This window comes from Choloepus didactylus, chromosome 11 (assembly GCF_015220235.1).
Source record: "Choloepus didactylus isolate mChoDid1 chromosome 11, mChoDid1.pri, whole genome shotgun sequence".
Taxonomy (NCBI): Eukaryota; Metazoa; Chordata; class Mammalia; order Pilosa; family Megalonychidae; genus Choloepus; species Choloepus didactylus.
In genome coordinates this window covers 12,004,681-12,025,868 of record NC_051317.1, presented here as the reverse complement: position 1 = coordinate 12,025,868, position 21,188 = coordinate 12,004,681, and the positions used below count along the sequence as shown (strand labels likewise).

Below are 21,188 nucleotides of genomic sequence, written 5' to 3'. Positions count from 1 at the left end.
CCAGTGTGCCAGGTGCTTTCATATAGTATTTCCAATCCTCATAATAACTTCACAAAATTGATAGATTAGCTCTATTTTAGCAAAGGGGGCAATTGAGGTGAAGAGAAGTGAAGGGCCTTGTCGAAGGCTAGTAAGGGGCAGTTTCTGGATTCACATCCAAGTCTGCCTGACTCATTCCCTTCAGCTGAGATGCTTTGTCCACGTCTGCAGGGAGAACTGGCTCCATGGCAAGGACTCCCAAGGCTCGAGTGTAGAGCTGTCACTGTAGGGCTACTCACCACATTTTTGTAGAAGTAGTACACCACCATCCTGGCAAGGCGTGAGTAACACCAGGTGGCCGTGCACAAGCAGCAGCTTTTTGAGGTGCCTGAAGCGGGAGATGGCAAAGTCGCTGGACATGACGGCCTGAAAGGGGAGAATAGAGATATCAGTATCCATCTGTGGCTGCCACAACCCCCAGGAGACTTCCTTCAGGATGCTGCTTTGTTCTCCATCTGCAATTGGCAGGGCCTAGAAGACCCTTTGTTGTTGGTTAAGACAAGTAATTAGCTTTGGTCTTCCTTGGATTGCTAATTGGACTCTGACACCCCACACTTTCTCCTGGGAAACTGAAACCTCACTAGAACCCAAGAAGGACATGCCAGCAGGGAACTGTGGTCTACTCTGACCCTTCATCTCTACTCATCTATCCAACAGGCATTTACTGAGACCTAGCATGTGTTGGGCACCATTCTAGCAATGCAATCATTAACCAGGGAGTAGGAGCCACCATTCAAGTAATTCTCAAGCCTCTGAACACCCTTCAAAAACGAGCGTTCCCCACTTCCTGAAGCAGGCCACTCATTCCACTCTCAGATGGAGCTGATGGTTGGACAACTCTTCCTGTGCATTGAATTGAATTGTGTCTTCTGCCCTTGGGATTATCCAGCACAAAATAGTTTATTGTACTCTTTTCAGAGTGTGAGGTTTAGAGCCAGACATACCTGGTTATAAATCCTTGGTCAGGTTATCTCACTTTTCTGAGCCTCAACACTGCCCCATCCCTTGAAAAAAAGGGAATAATAATCCCTAACACACGGGGTTGTGGTGATTATTAAAATGAAATGAAATAATAGATGTGAAGTGACTAATAGAATGCTGGTATATGGTAGATGTTCAAAAGGCAGTATTTGTAATCATTTTGTGGCTTCTGAGTGCTCTTGCATCTTCAACAATAAATTTAGGCGATGCCTAAATACAATTTTGATTCAAAATACAAGGTGGGGTCTGTTTTAAGGGGAAAATTTAGTAACTCAAGTTCCTATGATTGTTCTGATCTGATTTTGACTAAATTATGTATACCATTAAGGTGTATCAAGCACTTTATGGGTCAATCTAGACATGCAGACTAAACAGGCAATCGAAAAATGTTTGCAAATACCCTTTATCTGTCATGGAGCCTGTGAAAGATTGAATCATGGACTCTAACATCTAAAAAAAGACGTTCTTAATCCGAGTTTCTGTGAGTGTGAACCCATTTGTAAAGAGGACCCTTTGAAGACGTATTATCAGTTAAAATGTGGACTCATTTGTAAGTAGGACCTTCTAAGATCTCATTTAGGTGTGGCCAAAATGAATCAGGGTGGGCCTTAATCTCTTTTACTGGAGCCCTTTATAAGCAGAAGAAATTCAGAGCAGCCAGTCAGAGAACCTGGAAGAACAGACACAAGGCAGGGGAAAGACAGAGAGACAGGGAGAGAGAGAGACAGAGAGAGAGAGAGAGAGAGAGAGAGAGAGAGAGAGAGAGAGAGAGAGAGAGAGAGAGAGAGAGAGAGAGAATGTGCACCATGTGATGGGAAGCAGAGACGCAAGCCAAGGAAACCCAAGGATCATGGCAAGCCATCATCAGAACACTGGAGACTTTGGGAAGAAAGCATAGTTTCACTGATGCCTTGATTTTGGCTTTGTACTCTCCGAAACTGTGGGTTAATAAATGCTTGTTATTTAAGCCAATTCAATGTGTGGTATTTGCCATATAACTCTGGCAAACCAAGGCAGAGGACACTGAGACTTTGGATGTGGGTGTAAGTTACAGAGAGAGAGGAAGCCTGGTGTCAGAGGAAGGCTCATATGTCCTGCATGGCTGGTGTGCCAGTCTGGATGTATTATGTCCCCCAAAACGTCATCTTTTTGATGCAATCTTGTGGGGGCAGATTTATTAGTGTTGATTCAGTTGGAATCCTTTGATTGTTTCTATGCAGATGTGACTCAATCAACTGTGGGCGAGATGTTTGATTGGATAATTTCCATGGAGGTGTTACCCCACCCATTCAGGGTGGGTCTTAATTGAATCACCGGAGTCATATAGAAAAGTTCACAGACAGAAGGAGCTTGATGCTGTAATGTAGAACAACATTTGAAGACAGCCATTGAAAACAGACTTTTGCTCCGGAGAAGCCAAGAGAGGACGAAACGCCCCAAGAGCAACATTTTGAAGAATGCACAGGAGCTCAGAGAGAAACTGGAATGCAATTTGGGATCAGCAGATGCCAGCCATGTGCCTTCCCAGCTAACAGAGATTTTCCAGATGCTGCTGGCCTTCCTTCGGTGAAGGTATCCTATTGTTGATATGTTACCTTGGACACTTTATGGCCTTAAGACTGTAACTGTGTAACCAACTAAATCCCATTTATAAAAGCCATTATATTAATGGCAGCATTAGCAAACCAGAACAGTTGGGGACTATTTGGATTTAAAACCATGACCTCAGTGGCTGTCTATACAAAGCCAAGCATCCCTTGATTTTCCTCTGTATTCTGAAGGACTGGGAAGTGGGGATATGGTGATAGGGATCAGGCACAGGCATTGAAGGATCTGGTCTTTTAGATGAGAATCCTGCAAAACTCCTTGGGAGACATTCTTCCAAAACAGTGGGAAATTCCTTCACTCTCCAATTGGGATAAAGGAGAGTAAGGAAGAAACAAGAGCAGTTGAAGGGACGGATACCTGCATGCCTTCTTGTCCAGATATTCCAATTCCAATATCAGCAGCTTGAATCATGCTTACGTCATTGGCTCCATCACCTGCAAGAAGATAGGTCATGAGGTTTCTTTCTTCCTCTTTCAACTGCTCAGAACAGACAGAAAGCTTTTGAATCCAATGGCTCTAACATGTCCCTGTTTGTACAAAATTGGATCATTTTAACATTGCTCTGAATATTCTTATAGGAAAGCTCACTGCTCTGGTACTCGGCCAGAGAGATGTCTTCTCTACTTTGGACAAGAAACCTTACTTCTCTCCATCAACAAATATTTACTAAATGTCATTTTTTTTCTGGGCACAATGTTAGATCTGGGGATACAGCATGGGTTAAGAGAGACATAGGCAGTGCTTTATGGTTTACAAAAAGGCCCTTACAAATGTTACAGTGGACTTGACTGATGAGCAAATGGAGAATTTGAGCAATTTAGGGATTCGACAAGGGTAATTCAGCCATTGACAAAACCTAGGGGAATTGGAACTCAGATTTTCCTGATTCCAGGGCCAGTTTGCCTTCCCTAATTCAGTATAACTAAAATACTGAGCTTGTCAAGATAACTTGAATGTTTTGGTAGCCAAATCTCCAGAGGTTGTCAATAGTGCTCCCAAAAAAGGGACAACAGTTTTATTTCTGAACTGGAAAATGGGATTGACTAACTTTTATGGCTGAGGTACAATTAGTCACATTAAGTTCCAATACAATGAACTGAGCTGTTTCAGGAAATTGGAGGTAGGGCCATGAAAATATATATATATATGCACACACACGGACACACATATGCAGATCTAATCCCCTCCCCCAAACAGACATGAACTCCGTCTATACCAACACTGTCAAATACATTTTTCTACCATAACGGAAATTTTCTGTACCTGCACTATCTATTACAGGAACTACTGGCCACTTACGGTTATTGAAATGTGGCTAGTACAGTTGAGGAAGTAATTTCAAATTTTATTTCATTTTAATTAGATTTAAATTTAAATGGCCACAAATAGCTAGTGGCAACCAGCCTGGACAGCACAGCTATTTAACATGAGACCTTTCTCACAAGACTGATTCTGATTCTTAGGCCTGTACTTCTAGGTCTTTTAGACCAGATATTGGCAAACTTTTTCTGTAAAGGGCTAAATAATAAATATTTTAGGTTTTGTGGGTCAAGAGGCAAATGAAACAACTGTTCTTGCTAAAAGACCAATTGTTTTTTATACATTTTACATTTAAAAAGGCAAAAACCTTTCTTAGCATTTGTACAAAACACACAGTGGGCTGGATGTGGTCTGAGGGTCATAGTTGGCTGATCCCTGTTCTAGACTATGTTGTCTTTAGTCTCTTCCTCATCCCAGTTATTTTTCCAGTATCTCCTCATAGTAAGCTACAACTAAGTTTATACTATTCATCACAGAGCATATGGAATTGAGGGAGAGCACTTTTGTCCCCAATTAATTGGCAATAAAATTTATTGATCAATAAAATTTATTGATCTTAAAATTTTGTCATTATGGGTAGCATTCATTCTTCTTACAATTATTGATTTTTTCTTAATAGTGTTGCACTGCATTATTTTAATAGTCTCCATGGCAGAACAAATCCAACCTTTGAACCTCCTCTGTTAGCAAGCCAGGGGAAGTAGAGGTGTAGAATCAAGCTATTTTTGCTCTGCTGGTTTTGTTTCTGTTGCTTTGGGAGTGAAGCCAATCTCCTACCTCAGGGAATCAGTCCAGGACTATTGCCTTTTGTGTGTCTGAAATTCTGAAGAGGACAATTCATGGTATAAGTAGGATGCAGTTGCCAATGTCTGCTCCCTATGTTATTTCTGGCCTTTTTGTTTTGTTTTGTTTTGTTTTTGGTGGTTATACTGAACTGTTTTTCCCCAAAGGCCAGGGAAAAAAACATAATGTATAATTGGCTTCTTGTCTGAAATGATACAGGAAAGAAAATCTGTTGCCATGCTGGGATCCTCTGTAAGAATGTCTCTAAGTGAATGTGATAGCTACTGTGTGCTTGGGCTGGGCTGAAATGGTGAGTAAGACTGACATTTTCTCCCCACTCAAGGAACTCGTGATCTACTGAGCAGACCCTCCTAGTGTGGTATGTTTTAGAGCTATAAATGCCAGGTACTGTGGGAGCTCCTGGAGGAAATGAAAGATAGGTTGGAGTGGAAGAAGGAGTATTTTTCAGAGGGGACTGCCTGTACAAAGGATTGGAAATGAAGGAGGATGTGGCCCATGGAGAATAGTAAGCAGTTCCTCTTGGCTGGAATATGGAGTGTCAAATGTTGGAGGAAGGGTCAGGGGACAAGGGAAGGTGTCAGGTGGTGAGACATGTGGCTGGCAGATTAATGAACAGATCATAAAGACTTTTAAAACCAGGTTTGGGAGTTCCTGGAAGGTTTTAAGAAAGTGAAGGTTTTATTTCACTGTCTCAACCAGGATCAAAGTTTAGTACTCTCTGAACAATTCTTCAGCAACCAACTAGCCAGTATTTACTGAGGATATTCTTTGTTCTGGGCCATGAGTTTAGGATGAGCATACAGAAATAAACATGAGCCAGTCCCAATTCTTAAAGTCTCCCCACTAGCCACTCACACTCAGCAGAATAACAAATTCACAAACTCCGGAGTTTCGGAAGTGGTCTGCAAACCAGAATTGAGATGGCCTAAGGATATATTGTTGGTGGTGACATTTCTTGAACAACTTGGATGTTCTAAATTCCAGGCCCTTGTTGGCCTTGACTTCTTTCTAAGTCCTGACTTTTCCTTATCTGACCCAATCCCGGGAACTATGATTTACTCTCCCGTTGTAGTTAGCCTCCAATTGATCTCCTGGCTGCCCCAGCTTGATTGCCAGGTTAGACTCTCTCCCACTGAGGCACTGACCCTCAGCCAAAGCATGTGGACTTTGATACCCAACTTCCCACCTCTTGTCCAGGCCCCTTGTCAGATCAGCCCTGCCAAGCTGCCACCCACATCTCTGCAGGACGGGTACCTATGGAAAGCGTCATGACGCCCAACTTGTCTCGCACCAGCTTGACTATCAAGCTCTTCTGGATGGGGGTGCAGCGGCAGCACAGGATGGACTGGCAATACTGGGTCAACTCCAGAAATTTCTTCTCCAGCTTTCCCTGGAAAATGGCGTTCAGTGTCTTCCCATCGATGACCAATCCAACTTCTGGAACTGCGGGTCTTGAGGTGATAGATGGCATCTCAGAGGGTAGGCAGAACCCAGAGAGCTTGCGGTCTGGCTTCTCTGGTTCATGAAATTGCTTTATCTCTTCCAGAGCACAGTTGAAGATGGATTCACAGGTTTCCTATAAAGAGTCACAATAATAAATACAGTATTAGTAATCAGTATGGTAAAATCTGACTTCATCTTTTAGTAAGGTAGTCATAAAACTCTACCACCACAGAGATCATCTAGGACTCTTTCTACAGTTTTTTCATTTTTTTCTAATATTTGAAACAGCATGGGAGGAATATTAATTAGGAACCGGTTTAATGACCACTTGGCAATGGGAATGGAAATAGCTCAACAAGATTGGGACTGGTACAGGGATGTTATACGATAATAAATAACACTAAGATGATGGTAAATAATGACATCATGCTGGTATAGTGCTTTCTATTTCTCACAGGTCATTCAATTCTCCTTTGTTTCTCAGAACATGCCTATGTGGTAGGGTAGGGTGGGCATTACCACTTTATTTTAGAGATGAGGAAATTGAAGCAATGAGATCTTTAGTGATTAGCCCAAGGTCATCCAACTTAGTAGTGGAGGCAGGATCATTATTACTTGAACTGTGGCCTCCTAATTAAAAAGAAAATACATCGATGGCATGTTCAAGCCTTGCTAAGTGTGCTAAGAATTGTTATAGGAAGGTGTTGCTTGTATTGGCTAGAACTGATCATGGATGTGAATGTATTACTGATTGAAAAAATTTCTTACTGTTTTTCCCCAGCAAACATCACTTTTTAATAAAGCAAGAGAAGGCTGTGGCAAGCAACAGTAGTAGCAATTAAATAGCACTTTTTGTTTACATTGTCTTTTATGTTTGGCAAGGAATGGTGATATTTTATTTCCTAAAGTGCTAAAATTTCCTTTCAAATAAATTAAATTATATTAAAAGTGAGTCAATTTAAATAAAATCTTTAAATAAAAAATGTGCCAGGTCATATGTTGATTTTGACAAAAATTGTGAATGTAGTTCTGAAATGGCAACGGAAAATTGATCTAGAGTTTCCTAGGAATGTTTGCAATAATTTCTTCTGGAGTGAGCAGGACGAAAGTTCATTATTCCCAAGTCTTCCTTCAGAGGATGTGGAGCTGAGTGTTGATGGTAACAGAGGGTGCACAGAGTCTGCAGGGTCATGGGGATTTATTCCAGTGGTGGGTTAATATTAGAAACACTTATCTGGGGAGAGACCAAAATGGTCCTTGATGAGAAGTTGAGGTGGGCACAAATTATATATATATTCCTTTAATATATGATTGCAGCAAGTCATTGGAGGTGTAAGGTTCAACAACAACAACAACAAAACAAAAACTCTGGATTTACTTATTTTAAAATTCTTTACATAATAATCACAACAGTTACCATTCATTTATAGTTAATATATGTCAGGTATTATGGTAGGCAGCCTTTAAGAGGGCTCCCAATGAAACCCAGCTTCTCTTCCTGCCCTTGTGGAATCCACTCCCCTAGGATATGGGCTGGACAGAGTGACTCCTTTCTAATGAAGAGATTTCAGCAAAAGTGATGGGATGTCTTTCAGGGATTAGGTTATAAAAAGACCGTGACTTCTGATTAGGTGCTCTTGTCTCCCTCTTTCTTGGATGGCATCTTCCTGCCACTCACTGACAACCCCACCCCTAGTTGAGACTGTAGATGAACCCACAGCTAAGGCAACATCTTGACTACAACCTCAGGGAGACTGTGCTGGTTTGGATATATTATGTCCCCCCAAAAGCCATGTTCTTTGGAGCAATCTTGTAGGGGCAGACTGATTAGTCTGTTGATCAGGGTGAAACCTCTGATTAAATTATTTTCATGGAAGTATGGACCCTGCCCACTTGGGTCTTGATTAGTTCACTGAAGTGTTTGAGAGAGAAGCTAAGAGCCAACACAAACCCAGATGCTTGCTGACACTTGGAGATGCTTGGAGATGCAGACAGAAAGACGGTCCGAGATGCGAAGCTAAGAGACGAAGCCCAGAGTTTGCCCCAGAGAAGCTAAGTGAGGACCCCCAGATGCTTAGAGAGAAACACCCTTGGAGAAAGAAGCAAGGACTAACAGGAGCTCTAGAGAGAGGAGCAAAGACAGAAGCCCAGAGACATTTTGGAGAAAGCCATTTTGAATTACAACCTGGGAGCAAAGGACCAGCAGATGCCAGCCATGTGCCTTCCAAGCTGACAGAGGTGTTCCAGACACCATCAGCTGTTTTTCAGTGAAGGTATCCTCTTGTTGATGCCTTAGTTTGGATGCTTAGAACTGTAAAATTGTAACTTAATAAATCCCCTTTATAAAAGCCAATCCATTTCTGCTATTTTGCATAATGGCAGCTTTAACAAACCGGAACAGAGACCTTGAACTGGATGTACCCAGCTAAGAGGCTGCTGGGTTCCTGACCCATATAAACGGTGGCTGTATAAATGTCTGTTGTTTTTAGCTGCTAAGTTTTGGGGTAATTTGTTATGCAGCCATAGAAAACCAATATAGGTAGTGTGCTAAGTAAATATTTTTCCTCTATGATTTTATTTAATCCTCCCAATAGCCTATGAAGTAAATCTTTTTACTCTCTGTTTTACAGATGAACAGAAGGAAGTTGAGAGAGAAATGGTATCTGGGATATATTAAGCTTTAATGTAAGTTGTAAATAATAATAATAATTAATATTATTAGTTCCTTTCTAATATTATTGTGTCTTCAAAAATTCCTTGACAGATCAACATTTCCCTCACTTTATGTATGTGGACTTTGGTGTCTAGCAAGGCTGCTAATTTGCTTTATGGCTTTAAAACAGACAGTAACCCTAAATCAATTTATAGTGAATTTGGCAAATTAAAACCCTTGGAGGAGATACCACTGAATACATAAATGCATTAAACTGGGGTTTAAATAAATATAAGATTAAGAATGGATTACCCCATTCTCTGGCTTAATATATTTATGTACCTGATACTTGTTCCCAGGCAAGGGGATGAGAAGGATTAGCCTTACAGGGATAGTGGGCTGAGGTGTGGACAGGACCTAGCATTCAGGACCCATTTTAGAGCATGCTGGGCAGCTGGAGAAGAGTTGACAGTGGCTGAATTAAAGGTGGAGTGTGGCTGATTAACCCTAGGAAACTCTGGGTTCCAACAAAAGTCTTCAGCTTCCTCCAGGAATGCATTGCATTTAACAACTGACCGAAACCCACTCTGACCCCCTTAGGCTGGCTGACTTACAAGCTTACAGAAGTCCTTCTTCAGGAATCACCGGGGGTGAAAGGATCACTGCAAAAGGAATTTCCATTTCGTGGGGGGAGGGGGACAGGCATCCTACTATTACAGGGTTCAAGTACTCGAGCATGCTGCAAATTACTTTCCTTCCTAAGTACAATATTCAAGTCAGAGATTTCCCTGAGATAATTTTCACTTGGAAAATTCATTGGGGTTTAATTTAACCGTAGCATAATCTGTGCATCAGACAAAAAAGTAAATGATTTTTCCAATTCATCTAAAGGCCCTCAGGTACTTTTCATAGTACAAATTATCTTAAAAAAAAAAAAAAAAACAAACCCAAAACACAGCAACAACACAACTATGTGTATGTGGTTTCTTCATGGAGTAAAAACCAAATATAAACCTTCCCAAGCTTATATTCTGAGTCCAGGTCGGCCTCAGGCAAAACGTGAAAGAGAAGCGTGAGCATCCAGCAGCTTTCCAGCTGCTCTTTCTTTTTTCCGTCTTCTTCCCTTTTCTCCATCCTTTATCCATGGTGTGCCTTGGGGCTCCGGGCTCCCCACACCTTCCATACAGTGCTTTTCTTGTTAATACCCTAAATCCCAACTCAACCCCTATTTCCTTTCCTACTTTTCCTGCTCAGCAGCCAAGAAGATGGTGGAGCTTTGTTTTGTGCTCTTTGCATTGTGAAAATAAGTGCTTCCTCCTCAATACAAATCATATTATAATTCTGAATATAGCGCTTCCGACTTGACACAGCCCCTCTCTCCAAACCTCAGTTCCTGCCACCCATAAACTGTTCTAGTTGAAAATTGCAGTTTTAGGACTTTGCTTATCACGTTCTCTTTTTCTTCCATCCCATCCAAACATACGAGTCTCCTGTATCCCTCCCTTAAGATTTCTACTCTGGAGCAGGCTAATTTGTCATGCAAAGTGGAGATAAATTTCAAACTCAGAATAATTTCAACCTAATTGGGGCTTTTTTCAATGGATGTGCTAATCCAAAGTAGTGAGGAACTGACAGTTGAGGTTCTGTGAGCCAACAGTGTGATATATGCACACAGCACTGGCTCAGCAGGAGAAGAGAATTCTAAACTTAATTCTGTGTAGTAGAAACTGGCACTGTGACCTTGGACAAGTGACTTAGCCCCAGTGGTCTTTGGTTTCCTTATCTGTAAAATGGGCGAGATGGGCTCAAGGATAGAATTTTAGGAGCCAGAACTTGCTAATAAGTAGTGCTAGAAGTAGTAAAAAGAGACTGGTTAACCACACGGTGGGGTGAGGGAGAGGATTTGGGGCTAGAAGACTTCCAGAGTCCTCCCAGCTCTGATGCTCAGCGATATTTTGGGGTAGGGGTGCTTTCCCTATCTACCCAAATCCTAACCATAATCTCGTCTCCTGTTTGGCTGAGATGCTTGTCTGTACTTGGGCATCTGGTCCCCTGCTGGCCCTCACCTGATTTGCTGTATTGATAGTGTAAACCGTGTTGGTCTGATCTAACAGTCTGCAGGAATAGGCAATATTGACCGCTGTCTCCTGCTTGTCTCCCGTCAAGACCCAGAGCTGGATCCCAGCTTGGCGCAGAGCAGCGATTGTGTCTGGAACTCCTTCCTGCAGCCGGTCTTCGATCCCAGTGGCTCCTGGAGGGATCAAAGACACCAGAGCTCACATTTACAATAAAAGGTTAGCTGCCTAGTTTCCCCAAGGCCGCATAAAGCCAGGTGATATCTTCTATGGGGTAGGGCTGGGCTGAGCAGCCAGGATACAGCAGTGAACTGGAGAAAGCTAGCCTCTACCCTCTCAGAGCTCAAGGCTCACTGAATAAAGACGGACAACTGAGTTATCTGAGGAGAGATGGTCAGGGTGCGGTGTGAGCATGTAACAGGAGGACCTGAACTTCATCTGCCTTGCTGAAGAAGTGCCCTTTAAGCTCAGGCCTGAAGATAAAGCAGAGGTGGGGGAGGAGGGGACTCGACTTCCAGGTGGAGGGATCGGCATGTGTGAAGGCCCAGAGGTCAGAGAAGACACAGAAAGGAAAGCAGAGTGGGGTGAGAGATGAGGTCAGTGAGGGTGGCAAGGGCTGGATCATGCAGAACCCTGCCAAGGCATTAAGGGATTTGGATTTTATTTGGTAGCAAAGGAAGCTGTTTAAGGGTGTTAAGTTGCAGAGTGACAGGATCAGTTTTGAGTTTTAAGATCACTCTAGAAATGGATTGGTGATTGGAGGAAGTAGGATTAAATTCAGGGGTTGCAGCTTGTTAGGAGGTGGAGAAGGAGTTCAGAGGAGAGGCGAAGGTGGCCGGGGGCATTGGGGAAATAGGAGTAGAACAAAGTGGAAAGATTGAAATCTTTGCTCGACAACTAATCACAGAAAAACTAATAGGGACTCATGTTTTTGATAATATTCTTGGAAGGAATTAAGCATGCAGCATCCTTATTTATTTTTTAATAATCTCAAGCTTTGCACCAACCCTGGTGAATACATACTCAAATATTGAGTAGTTGCTAAGTGATGAAGCAGAAATAAGTCTGCATTTAAATTGAGATTCATTTCAGGCCACAGACTAATGGCTACTCATTTTACTCTGCGCAGAAGCAAAGCATTTCATTTCTTTTAATAATCCAGAGTGACAACAGGTTGGCAAAGCAGTTATGTTGGATGCATATTGAAAAGACAATTTCATATTGCGGGACTTAGCGTGAATGCAGTGCAGCTTTTCAATGGCAATGGCAGTTTCTTGGTGGCAAGATGAAATCTCTTCCTGGCCTTGGCCCTCTCCTTCCTGAGCCACCTTGAGGGAAGAAAAACAACCGCTCTCTCTCCTGAAATGTGCCTGTTTTGTATTTCAGGTCCAAACGTGCAGTTCAACAGCCCCATGAAAAGTGATGTCTCGATCGTCGTCTTCCCCTCCAAGGGCTAGCCTTGTAGGTGAGATTCTGAAGCTGATTTATATTAAAGTGAGACAGAGTGAAGGAGAGAGGAGGAAAAACACATTTATTTGTGTGAAAGAGAAAATGAAACAGGGAGGCTGTGAGAGCATTTCGCAGCTAGGGGAAGCAGACACGTTCTGACAAGTGTGTTGCCTCCCATGCAGAAGTAGCTGATGGCTCGATGAGAACAGAGAGCTGCCCAAAACAAAAGAAGCTTCCGGGAGGGGAGAAGTGGCCTGGTGCCCTTAATGGGATGGCGTTCTGGTGGCCTGGCCTGGTGGATAGAGCTGTCTAGTCTGGACCCCTATGTCCTTGTTAAAATGAGTTCTTGCAGCCAGCTTTAAAGGGGCCCCTATAAGGAAGCAAGCAAAAGCGTCAGCAGCCAAAACGTGGTAAACAAAAATCTGGAGGAGGTGGGGAGGCTTGCCACCTAACCCACAAAATCTTGCTGCTACCTTTTATATGTAAAGGCATCCCCGTCTTTTGGCAGTGACCTTGGATCTTTCCTTTGTGCCTTCTTGACTTGGAGGGATGTGTAAGGCTCGGAGTGAGGGTGGGGACAGATGTGTGTCCCTGCACACAGCCAGATCACCACAGAGCCAAGGTCAGCATGGCCTCCCACGGTGAGAGAAGGCTGTTTGCCACATGGTCCCTGCATGCTGTTTGGGCCTTGCCTTACCTGGATCTTACCCCTGAGATGTGAGGAGATTACTCCTGAGAAACAAAGAACACCCTCCTCTCCCCCCACACACCCTTGGCAACCTTTCCTTTCATCAGAAATACTATGATGTCTTTTAACTGCTTTCCATGCTCCCCTTTCCCCATTTATCAATCCAACTTATATACAGCAGCAGCCAAAGTGATTTCTATAGAGCATAAATCTGTCCCTACGTCATCCCCTTCCCCTTTCCAAATTCTTAGTTTACAATTTACATGGCCTTTCATAATCGGGTCTTGCTGACCTCTCTCACTTACATCGTCTCCCCCCACGCTGGGTGGTCCAGCCACAAGAAGTCTCTTTATGTCTCATACTGGCTCATGCTCTCTCACCTCCTGACCTTAATTCATGCCTGTCCCTCTGCTCAGAGCCCTTTCCTTCTTTGCTCTGACCCAGTCCTCCTCCCCCTTTTGGTTCTGGACCCTCTGAGGTCCTCCCTGGCCCAGGCTAGGTTGGCACCTCCTCCTTTGTGCTTACATTCTATCTGTACATCTCCCAGCCTGCCCTTATCACACCCCATTGAAATTTCTTGTTTAATCATCTCATTTCCTTGCTGGACTCTGAGCTCTGGGAGGGCAGGGTCCATGGCTTCTGTTCCTTGTAGCTCCAGTGCCTAGCATGCTACATGGCCTATAGTAGGTGCTCAACAAACATTTGAATGAATGCAGGAGTGTGCTGTAGGTGGAAAAGGAGCCAAACTCAGGTTTCTGCCAGCAGAGTGTGCACTAATGTTTGCAGGGCAGCTTCAGGGAGCTGTGTGTGGAATCTGGGTTGGGTATCAGCACTTTCCATGTTGTGCCAAATAACTGCAAGGGCACCCCAGGGAAGGTTTCTAGTGGAGATATACTTGTAGCAGTGCCAGATTCAGGGCCGAGAACTCCCATTCCAACTTGCAGCATTCCTGTTTTCATTTAACGATGACTTAATTTTTTTTTTAACTTTTTATTTTGAAATACTTTCAAACTTACAAGACAGTTGCAAAAATAATACAAACCCCATACAGAGTACTCCAACATAACCCTCCCCTCAGATGCCCAGATCTACCAATTTTAACATTTTGTTGCATTTTCAGTGTCATTCCATCTTTCTCTCCATCTATCTATATATCAGTCAATCCATTTTCTGAACACTTGAATGCAGGTTGTGTACATCATGCACCTTCTTAGTACTGCCATACATGTTCTTAAGAAGATGGATATTCACTTAGGTAACTACCTTAAATGAAGTTTCATTAAGAAATTTAACATTGATACAAGCTTACAGTCTATATTCCAGTACTGTCATATGTTCTAATAATGTCCCTTTGATCCTTTTCTCCTCCTTTGTTAGATCCCATCCTCCTTTGTTAAATCCCATCCGGGATTGTGTTTTGCATCTAACTGTCATCCTCTCCTTAGTTGCACTCTTTTTCTTTAAATTGTGAGAACATGTTTACAACATAAACTTTCCCATCTTAACCACTCCCAACCATACCATTCAGTGGGATTAATCACATTCACAATGTTGCTGTACCCTTACCATTTTCCGTTATTAAAACTTTCTCATCTCATCCAACACAAACCCTACATCCATTATGCATTAACTCATTCCCCCTTATCCCTGGCATTCTGTACTCTAATTTCTGTCTCTGTGAACTTGCATATTCTCTGATATTTTCTTTGTAGTTACCAGGGGGCTTAAATAAACATCCTAACTCTATACCAGACGATGACTTAATTTTAGCTACCGAGTAAGGTGAGTTGATTCTCCAGATGCTGTGCTGTCTCCATCAGAAGCTCATCTCGGTTATCAAGGGATGCCTCAGCCTCACGCCGAAAACTGGCCCATCGTTGGAAGTCCTCTTCACTTACCACCTAGGGGATAGACAGAGGCTCATTCACAACCCTGGATGGGTCTGGAAGCAGAATCCCTCCCCCTCACTTCCATCTTCTGGGCCTCCTATGGGCCTGTTTGATCTTCACTGTGCAATTGGATGAAGCTTTCTCCTCAGTGCTTATTTTTTTGAATCTACAAATCAATGAAAGATCAATCCTCATGTTTCATTATCACCCAACATCTACTGAGCCCCTACTATGCTCTGAGCACTGGAGATACAGCTTATATGCTGGTGGAGGAAAAGAGACATTATCCAAACAAACAATATAAAAGAATAGAAAATTTAAAGGAGTGCTATTAAAAAAAGCTATGAATAAAATAAAAAATAAAAAGGAGTGCTATGACTGAGTTGGGGGATAGTTGTGGGGAGGGAGCTACTTTCATCTGAATGTTCAGGGATCTTTTATGAGATGACATGCAAGCTGAGCCCAATGACAAGGAGGAGTCAGTCATGGGAAAGAGAACATGCAAAGACTTGAAGCAGTCACGAACTTGGCCTTCCCTCTGTTCCTTGAGCATACCAGTTGGGTAAAGGATGGAGAGCAAGGTGGAGAGGGGCCAGTGAGGAGGCAGGAAATGTAGGCAGCAGCCAGGTCTTGCATAGCCTGGTAGACTTCTCCATGGGGCATGGTGTCACGCAGGTGGACGTGCCCAATAGCTGGAGGAGCCCCACTGGGGCTGGGTCTTTCTTCCTTGGAGCCCCACATCATGTTTAGGCCTCTCTGCTGGCATCACGTGCATACTCGCTCTTATGGCAATGAATGATTCTTTTGTCCAGATGTCAACTTTTCCTTGACTGTTTCTCTGTGCCTGATACTACAGGGAACACCAGGTAGACCTTTTGTTCTTGATGAAGTCATGGTTTATTAGGGCAGTCAAAATAAGCACAAATAATTGATGGGAAATAGAAAATGGTGAAGGGTATAATTACAATTTATAGAGTAGTAAGCATTCATCACTGTACCGCTGTATGTAGGTTACCTTACTTAGTCTCCATGACAACTGTATGAGGTAGGGAGCACTAGCACAACTTCACCGATAAGAAAATCCCAAATTCAGAGAGGTGAAGAAACTTGCTCCAGGTGATAAGTGGTGAGGCAGGGACTTGCACCCAGGTGGGTCTGGCTTTAAAGGGCAGCTAAACTCTGTGCTGCACAAAGTACCATAAAAGGGATGATGAATAGGAATTTATGGAGGAGAAGCGAATTCTAGTCATCTAGAAATGTGTATGCCTTTTAGCTCCCTACTAGATTGTAGGGCATCAACAGATGCCCTTGCCATGGGATTCATAGCCCTCTTTGCTTTCCCTTTTTGAAGGGGCTGCAAAGTCAAAGACTTGCAGGGCATGAGGTGGGTAATCTATATGACCACAGCGGGGTCAAGGGCAATGCAATAGGGTTCCACAGAACCCACCAGAACATATCCCTCATCAAGGCACCAGGTGTTACTGGGCTCTAGCTGATTGCTTCCATTCAAGAAGAGAGGCCCAGTTTTCCAGATCCTCCAAATTTGCAAGAGAAACCTGAAACCTAGATTTTTTATGTGATCATGTCAAAGTTCTCAATTTTAAATCTAGGCAAATAATGCAAAATTTAAAAGGATACTTTGAAGGCCAAAAATATCACATCAAAATATCATTTTATGAGTTATGGGCTACCTATCACATGTACAATGAAAAGCAGGGAATGATGAAGACACACTGTTAGGAACTTTTTTGCCATTCAGATTTGCCCCAGCAAAATTATAAAAATCATGGGTCAACTGTGGTGAGTCAGAATAGCTAATCTTGGAAATGTTACAATAACCAACATTAAGGCTGTTTTAGAAGGAAAAAGAAAAAGCAGAAGAAGGTTAAGGCCTTTTAGCTCTCTGATGATATTCAAAACACGCTCAGCACAATTTGTTCTTACCTTTTTGGCGATGCACAGTGTACGCAGGCCATCTCTTGCATACAAGTCTAGATGCTTCTGGGTACGGGCATGGATTTTCCTCAGCTTCTTTTCCACATCAGTGTCAATCACTGTCAAATTGTCATGTCTCCCATGAGGTCATGTACAAATGCGTGGGGATTCCTGTCCTCAACACCCTGGAATTTTCCAGGGCGACTGCAAACATTTTAGAGAAGGAACCCCCTTATAGCCCAGCCATACTGAAATGAGTATGGAAGAGCTCTCCTGGCTGTCAGGGTGCCCTGGAAGGTGGCAATTCCAGGAATCTTTAAATTGACTGCTTTCTGCATACCATCATAAAAGCCTGGCTAAGAAAAGTGCTATTTAAGGAAGGTTGGATATCACAGGTGGTGTTCTCAAACATCTGTTTGCATCAGAATCTCTTGGGAAACTTAAACAAATAATAGAGATTCCCAGGCCCAATTCAAGCCCTGCTGAATCAGAATCTCCTAGGGAAGGAGCCAGAACTCTGAATCTTTGATAAGTTAACGAGGTGTTTTCTATGTAGACTGCTTAGCTGTAGATAGTCAACTGGTTTTGAAAACTGTTCCCTAAATCCTGGACATACTATCCACTGTCCTCTCTGTCATCTGCTTTTGTCCTTACATCAAGTGAGGTCCCTGACAGCTACAAACCTGGATCTCATTAGCTAAGTTTTTCACTACATTGGATTTACTGACTTAGGCTTTCTTTCTGCATAAGGAAAGTCTTAGAAAAAATATTGTTTTCATTTCCTATGTGAAAAATATTGGATTTACTGAGGTGCTCAAAGTTCCCTTTATAAAATTCTACTTAATGTTCCCTCTTTTTTTGGTGGATTAAAACTGTCTCTTTCTCTTGAAATTCTGTACTTTTGTGTATCAGGTAATGAGAATTTTTAAGCCAGGGTTGGGTGGTGTGGGGCAGGACTGATGTCATCACTGCTTCCCTTACTTAGGACATTGCAGACATCACTAATCAGTTGCAGCACTTTGTAAAGCTGAGCTTGGAAAAGGCTTCGGAATCCATCTTTACCAGGGTTGGATGGAAATCTAAGCTGTGAATGGATATGTGCCCCACACTTGTCCCTCTATATAATGCAGAAGTTACAAACACAACCCTGAAAAGTAAAATAAGGATAAGGAAGCCCAACCAAGCTTGGAAGATTCCCATGATAGTACTCTAATAGGGGTGCTTTTATATGACATAAAAATCCTTTCAAAGATCATATTCTCATTTTTCAGGTGCTACTGTTTTGCCCATTGGCTTAATGAGCACCATTTCCAATATTTTATTTTCAGTAGCCATGGGGTCTTGAGATTAAACTCCTTTGCTTGCCACTTGTAAGCCTTGGACTTTACCTTTTGGCTCAGACTGCTGGAAACCTTAGAGTCAAGTTGAATGTTCAAACAGAGTAAATATATTAAACCTTGGGTTATTTATCACCCCCCTTTCAAAGCTTTGTTTCTCAATTCTTATAGTAACATCGTCTGTGTGTCTTTTACTGGAAGCATTTCAAATCCATTTTGGCATCAGGGGAAGAACAAATAAACATCTCCAGGACAGCATGGATGGCTAGTGCCCAGGGATGGAGCATCGTGGCTCCCCTGACTCAGAAGCACTGAATTCACTCGTCTGCCAGAGTCTGGGGATGAAGAGGCCTAATTAGCTCTCTTCTCATTCTAAACACTCATCAATTCCCATGAACCTCTTGGCCCTGATCCACAGCTGATAATGCAGGATACACAGGACTGCCTGGGCAATTTTAAAGCTTGGCTAGACTCTACTGTCCTGGGAGAATCATAGCCCCATAACTCTCTCTTCCTTGTTAGCAGTCAGGAAGTGGCTGCACACTAAATCATGCTGCTCCAAAATTGGACACCGATATGTAGGAACTTTGGAATGTTTCTCTGGCTCGATGCAAGTTTACAGAAATACACTTGGAGGAGGCTGGGGACAAAGGATGACAAGAGAGCCACCCGAAGCTTCCCGGAGTGAATAAGGCTGATGCAGCATTCTGGCAGCATGGAAAGGGCTCAGACTGGGATTCAGGATACCTGGGATCTGAGAGCAATCACTAGTTAGCTGTGGGACCTCTCCTAACTCACTTCCTTCTGGGGGCTTAGTTAGTTTCTCTCCCAGGTGAACAGTTAGAAACACAAGGTGTTTCAGGCTATGTTAATGGATATCCGGCCACAAAAAAGAAAATGCATATGAAGAATCGACATGTAAATGAGTTTGGAAAAGTGGAAACTGGGGTACATAAAGTTAACTAGGTTTCTCTATTACAAGACTGCCCAGAGTCTTTAATATGCTAATAAGCATTGAGATTCTCGTTACTGTGGAGCCTGCTTTGAGGAGAGCATCTGTGGGCCTGTGTTCCAGTTGGGACCTGCTGGACTGGGTGACACTATAACTTGAGCTCCTAATTACCACTCCACACTGCCTCTCCCACTACAGAGCCGTCTGTCTTTGGCACCCTGCTGAGGCAAGACTTACCACGGGCCGGGTCTTTCAGCAGGTCCATGATGACCGAGTCGGCGCCCTTGGTGTAGACGACGATCTCCCCGGTCAGCGGGTGCCTCACGACCACGGACATTCTCTTCCTGACGGAGTCGAAGCCCAGGGTGCAGAGGAGGTCGAAGGTGAGGCAGGTGCCCTGGGGCAGGCGCACGGTCACCTGCTCGGGCGTGCGGGACACCAGCGTGAAGTTGTAGGCGTGGGCGGCATGTACGAGGGCAGCCTCGTCAGGGCTCTCAGCTTCGTAGCAGAGCTCGGGCCCAGCGAGGCCCAGGGCCGGGGTCTCTAGCACCTCTGCCAGAGAAGTACCCTCCCCAGGCCCCAGGACGTCACTCTGGTCCCATGCACTGCTCCTGTAGCCGCCGTCGGTGGAGTAGTCTCCACTGCACACAGACGCATCGTCTCGGTCATCCGAGTCCGTGGTGGGTATGTTGGTCCCCAAACTCTCCCCCAGGTCTGTGTTAGAGGGCCCAGAGGATGAGAATGACTGGCTGAGACTTGAAAGCTTCAGCCTCTGGAAGAGTTGCTGAATCTTCTCCAGGGACGTCCCCAGAGCCTTGTTTGAGGGTGGGATGGTGACCTTGAGGACAGGGAAGAAAGTAGAACATCATTCTCTGTGCTGGAAAAAATATCAAGTTGCCTTATGGTACAAATATAAAGGTCATTTTGCAATAAGTGGATTATCTGGGCCTTCTGTGGTTGTGGGCAAATCTCTTCCCTTCAGTGGGCCTCAGTTTACCCAACTGCAAAATGAGGGGGTCACGTCAGATGTTTTCTTCCTGCCTGACATTGCTCATTTGTGCTTTTATCTTTTGACCATCCCACTCTGATTGGGGTCAAAGGAAAGAGAAGGAGACAAAAGCCAGACCCACAGTCAGAGTTCACATTCCCTGAACCCCTGCCATAGCCTTGTCTGCTTTATCTTTGCATGCAGTATCTCATCCCATCCTCCCAGCAACTCTTTGGGATACCACCATTTCCCCCAATTTTTGGATGAGAAAACCGAGGCACAAAGAGTTTTAAGTAAATTGGCTAAGATCATGCAGTGTGTAGGAAGTAGAGCTGGGACTCAAATCTGGGTCTGTCTGATTCCAGAGATCGGACTCTTTGAACACTGAGCTACTGGCCAGGTAAAGCCCCCTCATTAACTTGAAAACTGAGAATTGAATGCTGGACCTCCCCAGATTGTACTCTTTCTCCCTCAAAAATACCATTAATTTCTCAGATAAAGCATCCTGCCTCCCAAAGCTCCCAAAGGCTTTTGATAACTTGGCAACTTTCCAGGGGCTGAAGCATTCAGGGTAGGTTGGAACCTTGGCTTAATAAGAGAGGTTCTGATTTGGTGCCAGGTAAACCCTCTTTTCTTGGTCTCACTGGCATGGGATGCACCAGCAGCTACTCTCATCAGTGACTCACAAGGGAGCCTGGGTGAGAGCATGTGTAACTGCGTACAAACCTACCCTCAGTACTGAAAAATAATTCAACATAAACTTCTGTAGATGGCCATCTAGCTGCATTATCTCCATGGGCAGAACATCACACATGGTGATAATTATTTTTTAACCTCTCTATAAAAGCAGAGGCCAGCTTAACAGGATATTATGGGAGCCATATGGAGCCATACAGATGGCTCCCCTGTGTACCAACTGTATACTTTTCAGTAAGTTACTTAAGCACTTTGAGCCACAGTTTCTTCAGTTGTTAAATCCATAGTTCACAGGGTTGGTGGGTATGAGGATTAAATGGCAATGCAGGTA

General features: G+C 43.5%; 1 protein-coding gene across 1 annotated transcript in view; it reads right to left on the bottom strand.

The window, feature by feature from the left end:
- The window catches only part of ATP10B (ATPase phospholipid transporting 10B (putative)), a 242,972-nt gene that overhangs the window by 28,584 nt on the left and 193,200 nt on the right, over positions 1-21,188 (bottom strand). The window contains 8 exon segments of the mRNA XM_037799283.1: positions 279-332; positions 334-405; positions 2,986-3,062; positions 6,007-6,328; positions 10,915-11,099; positions 14,835-14,961; positions 16,894-17,003; positions 19,411-20,011. Coding sequence (XP_037655211.1) covers positions 279-332; positions 334-405; positions 2,986-3,062; positions 6,007-6,328; positions 10,915-11,099; positions 14,835-14,961; positions 16,894-17,003; positions 19,411-20,011 — 1,548 coding nt within the window.